This window comes from Strongylocentrotus purpuratus, unplaced genomic scaffold (assembly GCF_000002235.5).
Source record: "Strongylocentrotus purpuratus isolate Spur 01 unplaced genomic scaffold, Spur_5.0 spur5_scaffold_5, whole genome shotgun sequence".
In the NCBI taxonomy this organism is placed as follows: Eukaryota; Metazoa; Echinodermata; class Echinoidea; order Camarodonta; family Strongylocentrotidae; genus Strongylocentrotus; species Strongylocentrotus purpuratus.
Window position 1 is genome coordinate 21,504,276 of NW_022145611.1, and position 16,172 is coordinate 21,520,447.

The 16,172-nt window shown below is 35.2% G+C and overlaps 1 protein-coding gene across 3 annotated transcripts in view; it reads right to left on the reverse strand.

Moving 5' to 3' along the window:
• Nucleotides 1-5,913: 5,913 nt before the first annotated feature.
• Nucleotides 5,914-16,172, reverse strand: part of LOC575231 (putative transcription factor p65 homolog) — a 29,327-nt gene continuing 19,068 nt past the window's right edge. For all 3 annotated transcript variants that reach the window (XM_030998943.1, XM_030998942.1, XM_775648.4), the window contains 8 exons: nt 15,939-16,087; nt 14,859-15,100; nt 13,771-13,866; nt 12,993-13,087; nt 11,935-12,079; nt 10,817-10,912; nt 9,996-10,148; nt 5,914-9,368 (listed from right to left, as the gene is read on the reverse strand). In XM_030998943.1, the coding sequence (XP_030854803.1) occupies nt 8,791-9,368; nt 9,996-10,148; nt 10,817-10,912; nt 11,935-12,079; nt 12,993-13,087; nt 13,771-13,866; nt 14,859-15,100; nt 15,939-16,087 (1,554 nt within the window). In that variant the 3' untranslated portion in view covers nt 5,914-8,790. The remainder of the gene's footprint in view (nt 9,369-9,995; nt 10,149-10,816; nt 10,913-11,934; nt 12,080-12,992; nt 13,088-13,770; nt 13,867-14,858; nt 15,101-15,938; nt 16,088-16,172) is intronic.

The following is a 16,172-nucleotide window of genomic DNA, read 5'->3' on the forward strand; positions in this document are numbered from 1 at the left end:
TTTAGGAAAATCAAGGTTGATGCATTCTCGATCGCCGACTGAGACGACGTAACGCATGCGCAGGGCCTTAAAATGACGTAACACGTTGCAGTCGAAGCTGTCGACGTGCAAATCTAAAAGTCCCTAATATATTATAATGTACATGCAAAAAGAGTGGTCCATGATTGAAATGAAAACATTGAACACACACTTTTGATAAAAAATATATTATTTCATATTAACAATATATCCTTAAAACAGATCTGCCAACCAGTACGATTTAGTCGTATTTCGTACGATTTTTAAAAGCAAATACGACAGTAAATAAAATACGATTTCATATTCAACCGATGATCCATAAAAAAACTCCTCCTGTATGTACGAACTGTAAGAGGCATTGATTCGCGTATCAGTGTGTGTGTTTTTTAAAGAATACAACTTTTGTCAGTAAAATACAACTTTTGGGATTAAAGAATAGTTTTTGAACTCCAGAGGTTGGCAGGTCTGCTTAAAATCTATGTAACGCTCTAACCATGAAGAAAATAAAATACATTATTTGCTCAGCTTTTAAACATCAATCTCGCAAAACTGTTACCAGTAATCATTTAACAAAACAAAAAGAAAAGCATACTTTGTAGTCGAAGCAAAATAATTTGATCTTTCTTCCTTCTGTATTTAATTCAATATATTTATCTGAATAAAAAACAAACAACTTACAAGCAGTTCCTCTTATCATTTAGGAGACTTGTGACAAATGAGCGATCTTGATTCAACATGAACACAAATGCAGAACTGTGAACAATTCAATACTTCAGAGTCACCAGTAATCAATATTTGGATACAAAGTCAATGCATTCATTGCAAGGGGCTTGAAGAAGCTACAGCTTCCTATTCTTCACAGGTGTAATCACATACAGATAGAATTTAAAAAGGTTGCCACACTGTTGCCTTTAATACCGAGTAATGCAGGGCTAAACACTAACTTATCTCACAGGAGATCCTAACTGAAATTTAAAGGGTCTGACTCTAAGCATGGGCCCTGTGTGGACGTTTTAAAATATGGAGGGTTTGGAGTTGAAATTTGGGGATCCAAGTACAGTTAAATCTGCTTAAGTGACCACCTGTGTACAAAGACCACTTTTTGGGGGCGTTTCCCTTGGGTGGTCATTGTAGACAGGTTTGACTGTACACCCAACCCCGGACTACTGCCTATCCCGATTGGCAGTCTTGAATGGCAGTACAAGACAATAATAACAATAATAATTCCCCTTTTATATAGCGCTAAAATACATCTATGATGTCTCTAACCGCTTTACAGATATACTATTACCCTGGTCATTGGATTCAATACTTGCCCACACACAATGTGTGCACAATCTCCACTCCCTGGGGAGCATTCAAGCCAGGCTTTACTCGACGCTCAAAAACTGTTTGACCAACAATGACACTCGCATCCTACCGGGTACCTATTTAAATCCTGGGTGAAGAGTAGCAAATGCAGGTAAATATCTTGCCAAAGGATATTAGTGCCGTGTCGGGATTCAAACCCTCGACCTTCGCATCTTCAGTCAAGCGCCTTAAACCACTCAACCACGACACTCCTACTGTATGAAAGCTTAATCAACAATACAGGGTCACATTGCACTAAGAACATTGGAGTATTCAGGATCAAATCCCCAGGTTCAATCATTTTGATAGGCTAATCATTACTCTTTAAAATTGGGCTTTAAAAACCCTTCTTAATTATTATTATTAATCCTTATTCTTATCCACAAGCCTACTGTATAATTCTTATTTATTTAAAAAAATAAAAAATTTGAATCAAAATAGAAGAATGATTTCTAATGGATTGAGTTTTAAATAATGAACAAAGCAATGTGCACACTGATCTTAATTCATTCAGTTGCCTACACTCTTTGTTAATTGTAAGTGAGTATGTAGTTAATAGTTTGAAGCGCATAGGAATACCACACCCATTGTCAGATCAGACAGGAAGGTTGCCATAGCAACACACAGCCAACATCCACATTCCACAATCAATTTCCATGACTTTTTCCATGACTGTGGGAACCCTCAAATGACATGTGAATTTGAACAAGCAAATCTTTGGACCAAAATTCTTAAATAAAAGTATTGGATATTTTCAAAGTGCACACATCTGCCATGCAGGGTGCTCCAAGCCTCCAACATTACCTTGGTTCTGCTAGGCTACTGATTTTGGTGCTCACAGCACTCAAGAAATTCTTTCAAGGAATTCACATTTATCACCTGGGTGGAGAGTGGCAAATGTAGGTTAATGTCTTGCCAAAGGACATAAGGGCTGTAGCGGAAGTCGAATTGCGAACCATGTGGTCCAGTCCGACAACGTATTCACTACTGAACACCACAACACCTCTATAAAATCATTTATTTCACTTACTTATCATGCAAAATCTACATGCATCTATTGTTTTGATGCTCACCAAATGTAAAACATGCTTCAGTTGGGATGTTCTTCCAAACAAAACCAGAGAAGCCAAATTGAGAGAATGCTTGTCACCACTTTTTCACAATAACCAGATATCAAATTTTCTCTTGAACTGTTATTTCTTGACAGATAATTTGCATTTAATTTTAAAATACATCTTTTCAAAATACATCTTTTCAAAATACACTGTAACATCAAATAGCAATTTGGATCAACAGAGTAGTTACTGTAGGTAATCTTTAAAAAGAAATGAGGCCATCTGCATTGAAATGTAGCAACGCTGTGACTGAATATGAAAATCATGCTTCATTTCTATTCTCTTTATAAACTGCTTTGTGACTAGGGTAGATTTTGATCTTTGTTTTAAGCATACTGTGACAAAATATTTTTAACACATTCAAACTTGCAAAAGTCCACCCCATCAGGACTGTAGATAACTAGATACATAATTTTAAGTTACCAGTACCAGCCAAATCCATTACATGTGTGCAAGATTGACTGTAGCAATGCTTTTGGCATAAAGCTATATCAGTTGTATCTCCACATCTACCAAATTGTAAACAAATTCATCTCACTTTCGAGATAAAGTGACAGCTACCTAATATTGCTTAAGGCACCCATTTTGAACACAAATAAAATCAAAATAATCGGAGGAATAGTAGACAGGCTATTCTCATATTTATTTCAAAATACATGTAGCATGTTTTTCATTCCAAGTCCTGTTTAAACCACATTGTACCGACGCCTGTGGCTGTAGATGATATCGTTGAAAGTTTCTCCTCCAATCCGATTATCTCCTGACTTCATTCCTTTCCAATGAAGACTTTGGGACGCCTTTCTTTTCCTTCAGACTTGCTACATTGGTACAATCTTGATTGATGGACTCTGCTAGCTGTCTTTCATCTCGTTCCTCAGCCACGCTCTTGAGACGTACAGGTTCAGCTTTACCCCCATGTAGTGTTCTCTCCACGGTGAAGCCAACAGCTCCAACCACTATTGCAAAGGGTAGTGTAATCCATGGTGCATATGAACGCAGTCCTGCTAACAGCATTGGTAACATGGTGACTTGCTCCGAGTTGATTCAAACTGAAGAGGGATAGGTCATCAGCTAGTCTAGTCACTCTCAAACTGGTTGAAGTTGTTTGCTTTGCGACTCAAATGTTGTGGACACCTGTAATCAAGCAAACCAAATAATATTTAAGCATTTATGGGTTTTTCATTATTCAAAAACAGCAATTCTGCAAGTTTCTCTTCCTCATTCCTTCTTCTTCTTATGGATAATCTGCTTCTTATGAAGATTCTTGCAGATGCAAGTGGACCACTACACCAGGGTTTCCCCCTACGAATAGTGCAGTGGGTTCTTTAACGTGCAAAGGTGGCGACTCTCCTTTACACGGGGCCTCCATTTAATGTCCTTTCCGAGGGACAGAGTGTTTTCCACTTAACATAGCCTACGTCTATGAAACAAAGGGAGGGGCACGTTAACACACAACGCAGGCTTCAGTCATCCGCCAGGATGGGATTCGAACCCGAGATCTTTGGTTCGACAGACGGACGCTTTACTGACTGAGCCAACTCGCCTCCTCCTCTTCCTCGATCCTCTCCCATATTCTTCTTCATCATCTTCATCCTTTTTCTTCTTCCTTTCCTTATTCTCTTTCTTCTGTTTGCTATGCCTCCTGCATTGCTAAAGATTCTAGCAGATAACCCAATCCATATTACTCACTAAAAGTTAGACCTAAGTCTAAACTCAGTAACCATCACTTGAACATTTTTCTGAAATATTAAAATTTTAAATGGTTAAATATTTTAAGGGAATTCACATTTAATACAAGCAAATAAGCAATGCCCGATTTACAATGGTATCAATTCTATTCATAAATCATTTCTAGGCATTTAGATCTATATAGGAGGCGATCCCAAAGGCATTGACTTTTACATGCATCTGTCAGTTTTACAAAATAGGTGTAACTATTAGGCCTACCGTAATCACACCCTCATGTTACCGGTACGTCATACATACGACGACCAGTGTACTTTTATTTGTGAGGCAAATATCTGCAGCTGTCTGAGCTGTAGATCTAGGGAAGAATGGTTAAATTCATACCGAAATATTTGGGAACATAAACGGAAATTCATCATTGATCTTACTTCTAAATCGAAATTCCACTGTTCCAGCTCAGCTAGCTAGCTCGACGTCAGCTCTCGATCTCTAGCATATCATGTAGGCATTTGCAGTTTTAAAAAGGTGAAGTTATGACTTATGTACTGTACCGATTTGGCGATCCATATATCCGCGATCAGTTCTAGAACAGTTGCAAGGAATAATGATCTATTGTTTATTCATTTTTTGTTATTAATTTTAAATTAATCTTTATGAGATAACATGTCATACTTTGTTTCGCTATAACAATGAATCCTCATAGATTTTAGGAAGCTAATGGCAATTTTCCCAGAAATTATAATGCCCACAGTGTCAATCTCTGGAATGACGACTACACAACGTCTGTATGGAACTAGGCGTTGTGGCGTGCGCCTGTAATCCAGCTAACAGTGGAAGTTACAAACTGATTCAGCCGAGGACGCAGGTTCGAAACTGAGTCACGTCTTTCGGATGGAAGGTCGGTCCCCAGACGTAAATAATCATATCTGATTGACACACGTCTGTAAAAATAAAACACACACACACACACGGAATGCGAGTTAGATATCAAGCGGCTGTGCTCAGAAGGGTGAATGCTCGGGTGTGGGCTTCTTTCCTCTAGTAATTGAAGTCTATATCTTCCAACATAATCCTGATTAATTTAATGCATATCTCTAATGAACCTTCTGAAGTTGAAGTCAGCAATTAGGCGCGGTACTCAAGTCCCTAACTTGGGTGATTAATGATTAATTAGATTTCTATCATTGAATTTGATCAGCATCAGCAATTAATGAAAGATAATTAAATGTAGTCCTGTTGGTGAATGATATCAATCGTAAACTCTCAATTGTGGACAAAAATATTAAAAATATTTATTTGTTTCATTTTCATTGCCAAGAGGCCCATTATATGGTACAATATCTTTTTTTGTCCTTCCGCAAAAGAAAAAAAATCAAAAGTATAAAAAAGCGAAGAAGATTGAAACCTATTTTTCAGTTGGGGGGTACAAAATGAGATTTCTAGATATATGACTGCATTGCAAATATGACATTCCCTATATTCATCAATAAATCATTCACTTTTCTCATGAAACTCATCTTTCCCTTCTAATTTTCTGTTTCCACTCTGACTCAATCAAACTCACCTCCCTTCTCTCTCTCTCTCTCTCTCTCTCTCTCTCTCTCTTGTAATCATAATATATATATATATATATATATATATATAGGCATGAAGAAAATGGTCTAGAGTTGAAAATTCTCACACTTTTACACACATATATATATATATATATAAATATCAGCAGAATATATCGACACAAAGAATATCAGCATTTTCTATTTTCAATTTATTTTCAAATCAAACACAGACTCATGCTGCTATGTACAAAGTATGCTCAAAGAATGTACAGTACTATTGGTGATAAATCAGAACATTTTTATGTAAACTGTGTTAATTTTTCGCGATGCCTCCTTTAGGACTTTAATTATGTTTCCATTAATTCAATTCATTCAATCTTTTCAATTCACATGCCTAATTCAAATATGTGCTTGTGATGTTTAAAAAAAATACCTTTGAGGATAGTTTGGCCTACTCAGCTCACTGCCATGGTGTCCCAAGACCATAATCCTAACCATTATCTTGTTTGTTTTTAAAGTTAGATTATCAGTAAACTCATATGAATGGTTTGCAGATCAAATTAATCCAACATCATTTGGTTGTTGAGTTTTGGATATAATTTGGATATTATTTGGACATAATTTAAATATCATTTGGACATAATTTGGATATTATTTGGATATAATCTAATTTCAAGCAGTATTTTCAGCACTAAACTTAAAATCACCCTCAACAATGTACAAACATATAAAGCATTAAATGCACTATCTATAAGAATACCAAACTTTTATCATAAAGATCAGTCAGGCAATATATGATCAGATTGTTATACACTCATACATATAAAATACCATGCAGTACAAGTAAAATTATGCTATTAAAAAAAACACAGTGCATATTTAAACAAAAAAGTGTATCCAGCTTTGGTAGCTCCTAATTTAAAATTCTTTAACTATATGACTGTGAAATCTATTTCATTATGAACAGTAAATTCTTTTTTTTCTGTCCAATGATACCATATTCATAATATTTCTGCTACAGGTGACTAAGCACAAGGGTTTTTAAAAAGTTTTGTCAAAATACTTTATACCAAGTTTGGGTTCAAGGTCACATAGGTTATTTAATAAGAAGCTAACAAAGTTGGGTTCACTTTTTTGTTATACACACTGTATAATACAAGACTAAGTTGTGTAATTTTCTGTTTATTTCTTTGTGTTGTCTTATTTTTATTTTAACAAAAATACAATAAGATCTGAAAATTAAAATGAACATTGGAATGTTATCTTCTTTAAACTTCATAATAATTATTAGTGTAGTGAGTCATATAATGTAGATTCTTCTCCCTTTTCAAGAAAGTCGATCAGCAACTGTTTGCCATTTATTCTTAGTCCTCAAAGGTCTATATTCTAAATGCCCCAACGATATATGCTTCATCACACTGGCATATCATAAAGTAGAGTTCAATTTCCCCTTCGTATCTACATCATTTTATAATTATTTCATTTATACATCACAAATAAAACAATACAAAAAGAATATATCACTGCTAAGCAGATTATACATAGACAAGTTTTCCTTTGAAAGGTACTATAAATGAAAACGAGATAACTATAGCTACCGATAATAACAGATTTATCAAACTCTGTGGAAAATATGATAATGGTAAATACATTTTATGTACAGACATTCGATGATAAACAGAGTTTACCATAATGCTACACCACACAGTGCATTATATACACTGTACAGTAAGTCTCCACTTCTCAAATCCAAGAACTGACAACAAAATATCACCACACGAGACTGCAGACTGCCTTCAGACTCCAAATAAAAGAATAGTTTCAACTATGTCAAATCAAATACATGTACATGTAAGCAAGAAAAAGTAGTACCTTGCAGGTACATTTAATAGCAAAACAACAACAAACACAGAATTCAGTACTTACCAAATTTACTACAGAAACAAGAATCTTTCTCTAAATGATGACAGCCATATTAACAGCAAGAAACTTTTGGGAAACCTTTAAAACATGTTCTCAAAGCAACTAAAAGTTCAAGCAAAATCAGAAAATGTTTATATATGTTCCATCACATATAATATAATAAACTGACTAATAATGGAATCCACAGTCTTAATTTTATTTGAGTTTACATCGCATTTTACATTTCCATCTGCTAGTAAATGGTAGAACATGATATAGCCACTTTCAACTGCAAGTTATGTACAAAGCAACACTGATTCATCACTTTCAAAGACACTATAGAAATGTTTGTATATATGTATATATTTACAATGGAAGGTGAAAGTCAGGGATAAAAGAAGAAGAGAGAGGAAACAAAAATAATACACAGCATGCTACACATCAGCTAGATATCTGGATCCCATTAACATGTATTTTGATGATGGATAACATTTCTTGCTACCATGATGCGAATAAGGAAGGGATTAATGTTTAACAGTGATGGCAGTTCATAATCATAATATGAAAACAATGTACATATGGAGTAAATATATACAAAAAGACTCTCTCTTTTTTTTGTCGGTAACAGTTTCACAAATGTTTTCTTGAAAAAGACAAGATAATACTCAAATCTTTAACCCCCATCTTACATCAAAATGTAAATAACCTTAACAGCATGCATCATTACTGATTATGAGATAGTACAATACTGATGAAAACTATTTACAAATGTACCCTATCAACACTTATCTCTAAATGCCGTTTAAAAAACCTCAGTTGCTTCCTCATGTTACTAGTAGCTGAGAAAGTGGCAAAGATTACCACAAGAGAAAAGTTACAAATGACACAGAATTCCTTGAAGTACCAGTACACGAATGACTTCATGTCAACAATGTCAGCTGTCTAATTATTCTTTTCAGAAATAATGTATCCATGAAAGATTATCAAATTTCTTTGTAAGCTTTCTCCATGTACACATGATATAAGATGATCAATTTTCTATATGCAATCTCAAAAACATTTCATACAACAGGCCTATCTTCCTCTTTCCATTTCCCGAAAATGAATCAAGAATGCCATACCCTTCTAAGAGTCATCAAAGTTCTTGCAATCTGACCACATTGCTATCCCATTGGATTATTGTTGTTGTTGTTACTATTACTGGTATTGTTCATATCCATAACAGAGTCATTATACGCGCTATACACAAGATCATCATTAATCGTTGCTGTTACATCCTGAAATGCCGCGATGTCTACCGTATCCAGATTGCTGTATGTCAGATCACTCAGTATGTTAGGATGCGGCACGGACTGCACGATGACACGCTCGTTTCCTCCAACAGCCCCTCCAGTTGCCTCAACAGAAGACATGAGCTCATTGGCTATAGCATTGATTCTCTGCAAGCTGGTTGTGCGTTCCTCATCCTGAGGATCTTGCTCCATCTCTTCGTTGGTGGCGAGGGATATCAGGAACGCTTGAGCTGGGATGTCCAGTGTACCTTGGTCAGTGCTGACCGGTTGATGCTGCGGTTGCTGCGGTTGTTGTGGTTGCTGTATCATGGTACCGGAGCTCATGTGTGCTTCGCTGGTGAAGGTCAATGGTAGGTTTCTATCCTGCTGAATCTGTGCCGTGCCTCCAGCATATATGACATTGCCAAGTAGAGTAGGCTGGGGTTCACTCACGCCAAGCGTTTGGTCTCCTGAAATAGACAACAAGCATACGCCCATCATGACCATGTCATTCAATGTCATCCATTGAATACTGAGCCAAAGAAAAATCAAGCTGGGAGCTATGGTAAATGCATGTTAAACTAAATTTGAAGTGTATAGAACAGAGTAAGTTGAATCAGAGCAAAGTGTTGCACTGTATTCTTGTATATTTTTCAAGGAAATATGCTATGCAGATATTTAAATATCCGCAATGATAGTTATATGTGTGTACTTTATTTGTTCTACACACTGAATGACTCTTTCAATTTTCACAGATTAATCTATAATTAGTAATTGTATTTATGATTATCTATGATCTCCTTCATCTACACATGAAATGGAATTAATTAAGCCACTGCATTATTATTTTTTCTGTGTTTATTTTCTAATATGAACACAAGCCTCTAATGAAAATTTTCATTCTCAATATTGTAGTTATTTTCAAAATTAAAAAAAATATGTCAGTGATGTTAATAATGGTATCTACTTTCATACAAAAGTTATTTACAATATATCACATGTTAGATAAAGAGATATATTAAAAGCATCTTCAGGGAATAGAAATAAGCACTGAACTTCAGGTTTTACTGCCATATCGCTATCTTTTTTCTTCATACCTCTCATGAGATGTTGTCGCAGGCTACGTCTGGTGTCTGATGATGCCATTGCCATGGTAACAGGTGTTGGCGTGAGGGTTGATTGTGCGTTGGATACAGGCTGACCCAATGGAGCACCACTGCATGATTGGGAACTTGCTCCAAGGGTCTCAGCTATGGGTGATCAAAAACACAATCAGAGTTGTAAAATCAAAATCAAATTCTTCAGAAAATTAATTGAATAATTTACCCTTCCATATATATATAAATATATATATATATACACACACACACACACACACACACACACACACACACACACACAGACCAGTTTGCATTAAAAGAGATATGAGGGTACTAAATCTGACATCGGCTCAAACGGGGAACAGAGGAGAGTGGAGACGGACAACCAACCCCTGCTAAGGGAATATATAGTTCTACGGGTTATAGTCTTCTCTTAATCAGAACACTGTGCGCTTAGAAACATCAGTATTAAGCGCCTAATAAATGTTATGTATTATTATTTTAAATATAGTTCAAGGAATAGTAGTTGTTGTTTACATTTATCATTAAATTTTGAAGTGAAACTGCATACACAATCTAAAATAGGTTGAATTGCATGATCATCAACAAATCCCCACCTAAATTAATTATTACTATGCTAATATTGCAGGTGCAGATACTTTCTGTATAAAACTTCTAATAAGAAAAATGATACATGTGACTATACAGAATTTTACGGAAAGACATATGCTAAAGCAGAGAGAATATGACATATATTTATTTTCCACATGTTAAATCTTAGAAATCCTACAACAATAACAACAAAAACAAAAACTTACTCTTGAATGGTTGGCCACTGCTGGTGAAGAACTTGTTGTACTCTTCAGGCCCCTTGTGAGATAACTTTCTCTTCTTCTTCTCAATATCTCTAAAACCTGTTAACAGAGAGAAAGTTGATAAATCTTTTAAATTAGTCGAACCTTGACCCCCACAGGCAATGCACAATATTCAAATGCCCTAAACTCCCTAAAGATAAAGTCTAAAGAAGTCATTCAAAACATGAGTGGTCATACAGTAACAGGCATGGGTAGCACAGAATTGAGCTAAGCAGAAGGCTTCCAACAGATATACCTCCATGAAATATCAAACAATTTGTGATGTTTCTAAGTAACCTATTTTTATGGAAGAGAAGAAAAAAAGAAAATGAGTTTGTGTTTCAAAAAGATCTTAATAAGATAAAATTTTGATGCAGCCAGAAGGGCATTGAGTTGACACTCATCTCCCTACAAACAGACAAAACAGTGAAGTTTCTTTAGGTCCAGTTATTTCATATAATTCAACATGCTATGGAAAAGAAGAATCTATAATGTACTACTGGGGTACTAAATATAAGACATCCACATTTTATCTACAGAAACCGATTTCAATCAGGTAATTATCAGGCATGTATCTAGGGCCCAATCAAATAAACAAAAATTATCCAAATTCAGCTGCCAATTCTGCAAAGGGCAATACAAAATATGAGTTGGTATTGATATTACCTATCTCCAGAATAAATTATCTTTACAATATTATGCAACTTTAAAGTCAACTGGTATGCTCTAGTTTGACGAGAATACATCAATTGCATATATCATCACTTCTTGTCCATCAGTACATTACACTTTCTGCAAGCTGGCTTTACAAAACCAAATTATTATTTATCCGTAGAGTGCATTATCAATATTTGACTCAAAGGAACAAATTTATAAAGGAGGTTTCATTTTACATTTGGTCTAGGTCATGGCTTAATCTCCATATTGGACTAATTTCATATTAAAATAAGCTTATGTTATCCATCCATCAGACATGAGGTCACATGGATACTTAGCTTACGGAAGTTTAAACCGTGAATTAAAACAAACTTCTTTCGTGAACTGGGGCCAAAGGTTCATTCTCATTCTCTCAAAATATTTACCATGAACAGACTCCCGGGGCTTGTAGATGAAAGGCATCTCTCTGCTTGATTCATCATCTGAAGGTCGGTAGAGATGGAACTGAACCGTCACTGCTGTCTTGATGTTCTGATTCACAAAGCGAGGTGTCTTGCACACAATGGCAAACTGTTGAGCAAAATATATTCATAGGATTATTGATTTCTCTTAAAGGTAAATCCAACATTGATAGCAAACTAGTCTAGATGAAAGCACAAACATCAGAGAAGTAGATTGGTGGAAGTTTGAATGAAATCGGACAAAAATGAGAAAGTTATACATTTGAAAATTGTAATCACTACAGGTATGGGCTCTACAAATTGCCTGAATCAGTAATGTCTCTGTGATGTAGTGGCAAACAAATTTCCTATTTGTTCCAACACACAAAATGACTTTAAAAAATACATTATTCAAATAGGCCCTATAATATGCTTTCCATCATATATTTTGATTAGTGCACCAAAGGAGAAGGCACCAAGAAGAAAAACAGAAATTAATGATATTTTTGTAAAGGGTAGAGTTATCTGCGACTACATCATAATCTACTGACCAAACTACCAATTCAAGATTCACATAGACTTATTGACCTCACTTTTCAAACATTCATAAATTTCTTATTATCGGTCCGATTCAATTCTTTTTTTAAATAAATACTTTCCCCATTCTGTTCAATCTTGTAATTATGTTTGCCCTTTAAGATTACTTTGTGAAAGGCATGTACCAGGAAGGAGATTACAATGCTCTGGATGACATTAAAAAGCATGAAACATGATATTGCATCAATTGTGAACAATTCATGATTTAAATGCAATGCGAACATGGTACCAGGAGTTCATGTTTCATGGTTTTACAGTGTATCAGGCTGATCGATGTAATGTAAAATTAATCATTACTCAATATATCAATGTGGATCTAGTCAGTTCTTCAAACGGCTACACAGCATCCTACTATCATCACCGTAAAGAACTACCGGTACACATCATAATGACGAGACAAGATGACACTGCATGTACTCTACCGAGTCAACGATTAAATTCATTACCTGTCTGTGGACATCACTTGGACTGAATTCACCAAATGCTTCCCAGGGTTGGTTCTTTTCAGCGTCATGTCCATAGAACTTCACCTTGATATCATCTGTAATCAACAACATCATATTACAAGCATGTCTCAAAACAGAATCACATTCAACATTGACGTAATGTGAAAGGGAAAGTTTTCCTGATAAGGAGAAGTAAATTAATTTAACTATTTGTTAAAAATCTGCAACTGAATTTTATCTTGAGCACATTAAAACACTCCATGACTGTTGCTTTCATTATCAGTTACAGAGCATGTGGATTGATTCATTGCTGTTTCAATCTACAAGTGCATTATATAGAACTGGAAGGTGTTTCACAAAGATCCTAAGTCAAACTTACCTCTACGTTGGACTATGGACTATGGAGAGCCATTTTTAGCCTTAAAATAAAGTTTATTCTAAAGCGAAAATTCCAAGTATTTTAGTCTTCTTTTTTTTATATATTCTACATCAAGAACATGAAATCTCTGTGATAATACAAAATATGGATGATTTGAATCAACATTTTATGCATTTTAAAATAACTTTTACAAAATATTTTCATAGATGCTAATGGCTTTCCATAATTGTCAAGTTCAACTTAGGATCTTTGTGAAACACCCTCCAGATTCTATAAGTATATATATATGAGAAGTAGAAACCATACCAGAATAAAGTTTTCTGACAAGGACTTTCTTTCAGTGCTTCAAACATTCAAATCAGTGAAATTTTCAAGAGAGCCTAGTGAAAGGGAGCTTACCTGATTGAACTTTTTCGCAAAGAATGAAGAGTTCATCGCCTCCTTCCACGCTACCAGTACTGATATTGACACGACAGATGGAGAGCACTGTATCCTCTATAAAAACAATTCATAAATAGAAACATTAGCAACCAGGATATCTGGAGAAAAGAGCATTTAGGGTTTAATATTACAAGTGCCAGCAAGAGTTGAAAAAACACATCTTTTAAAAAAGAGAGCTGAAGATTTTGATACCATATCTAATATCTTTGGGTAGATTAGTATTTTTTTTATATCAAAATTGAAAGTGGGTTATAAAACTGTGAAGGTGATAAGAAACACTGTCTTTCAAAACTGGATAGCTAGTAGGTCCATGTTTTAACTTTAGTGACAATGTAGAGGTTCATTAAAAAGGTTTGAAACAAAATTAAACAACATTTCCAAAACAACCAAAGTTTTAACATGACCATGGATAATAATTTAATCATGTTTTTTGGCTTTCACAGCATGGCTCCAGGCCAAGTTGGAACATTTCTAAAATTCCCCTTGTCTGTACCAGCAATATTTGAAGCAAATGTTTTGGCATTACACATGACTGTTATGTCCACAGGGACTTTCATGAAAAACATCGTCTCCAGTTTTTCCAAGAATGTTAGCTTCCTGTCGAAGGTCAGAAAAGTCATTCAAATGCAATCATATGTTATAGAATCTACTGTTCAATACATGAATCATTTGCATGAAAGGAAAAAGGGTAAATTGATCAAATGTAAGGGGATTTCTTTATCTCTCTTTGCTCAGCATACAATTTTACAGTTCCTACCAAATTGTTTTGTAAACATTAAAATTTGTAATCATTGCATTCTGTAAGACTTTGGACCTTTACAGCATGTCTGCACTAGTTTGGCCATGGGGGATTAGACCTCCCTGCAAGGTCACTGACAGGTGGTTATCTCATCAAATCAGCTCTCAATTAACATAAGAAAAAGTGATCATGGGGGACTGACAGGCACCGATTAGGCATTGTTTGCTATATAGAGGGCGAAAGTAGCTATAAGTAGTGCAGTTGGGATTTAAATGCTATAAAAATGAAGGAATAAATGTGTACTCACTCTTGTCGTATACTGCAGTAGATGTGACTGGGGTCAGGTATTTGTCAAAGACACCGGATGATTCTATTGTCTCAATGTAAACTTCAAAGAAGAGTCGAACAGCCTTCATCTCGTAATTGTGTTTTTTACCAGTCTTTCCCTTATTCACCACCATGGATAGTTTGACACCAGCCCTCTTTCTCTCCTCAAGTGAGTTCTCCACCTCTTTATTCATTGTACGCTGCACTCCAATCTTATGAAAGCTGTATACAAAGCACAAGTAATTATCATCAAAAATAGCCTGTCAGTTGAATGGCATTTAATATATCCCTAGAAATATCATGGTAACTATCCTGTTTAGTCTTTTTTTTATGTGAAAAATTAGTTTTTATATCTTTACTCAATTCAATTTTTTTTCCATATTTAGTTAACTTGCATTTTCTAAAAGCTCAGTTTGAATTAAATCAATTGCATGCAAAGAATAAAACTGGACGATCCTGTAGTTGGTATTTTCACATTTTAAGCAACTCAGTCTCTGATAACTATAATAGGCTGAATCTTTCCTGATTAATTAATACATTTCCAAAAACAAAATCAACAAAAACAAATTAAAGATTGATAAGCACATAAGTGAACCGGATAACAATACATATTTTTTTTCTAACAGGAAGGAAGTCAATCCATGTGAGGTACAGAGGTTGTGTTTGCAGTTTGTCATCAAAACAATTTTAAAAACCTCTATTGACAATGGTCGATGAGCATTAATTGAATAACAGTATTTACACAATGGGTGAATAGAGCAGTCTGACATTGCACAGGGTGCTAAAAATGTACATGCATCGTACACTACATGGGAAGTCACAATTTGTGTCAATTTGACATGAAACACAAAAGGAACATGAATTAATCTCAATATGTTTTGGCTATACATGTAGATCAGAAGAGTAACCCATTGGTTATTGAACTACCTCATACACTCCTCTTAATACAGGAGCCAACATGTTCTATATTAGGAATGGGTGAACATGGAGCTTACACATAATGTACACTCACATAAATATTAATCATCTATAAATATAAATCACTAAAAGAGTTTCTTACACTACTTCTGGTCTTTGTGGATCAATCATTCTGGTGCATACACCATCTCTGCAACCATCACCTACCAGACGATGGGGATGGGGAAGGGGCGGATCATTCTTGGTCACCAAGGATACTACCACCTTGGCTCGCCCACTCAAATTGGCCACCTGCAATGAGAAAAGGAGAAAATACACAATATGTAAAAATCAGTCTTGCAATGCAGTCATAACAGGATAAAAACATCTGTTGAAC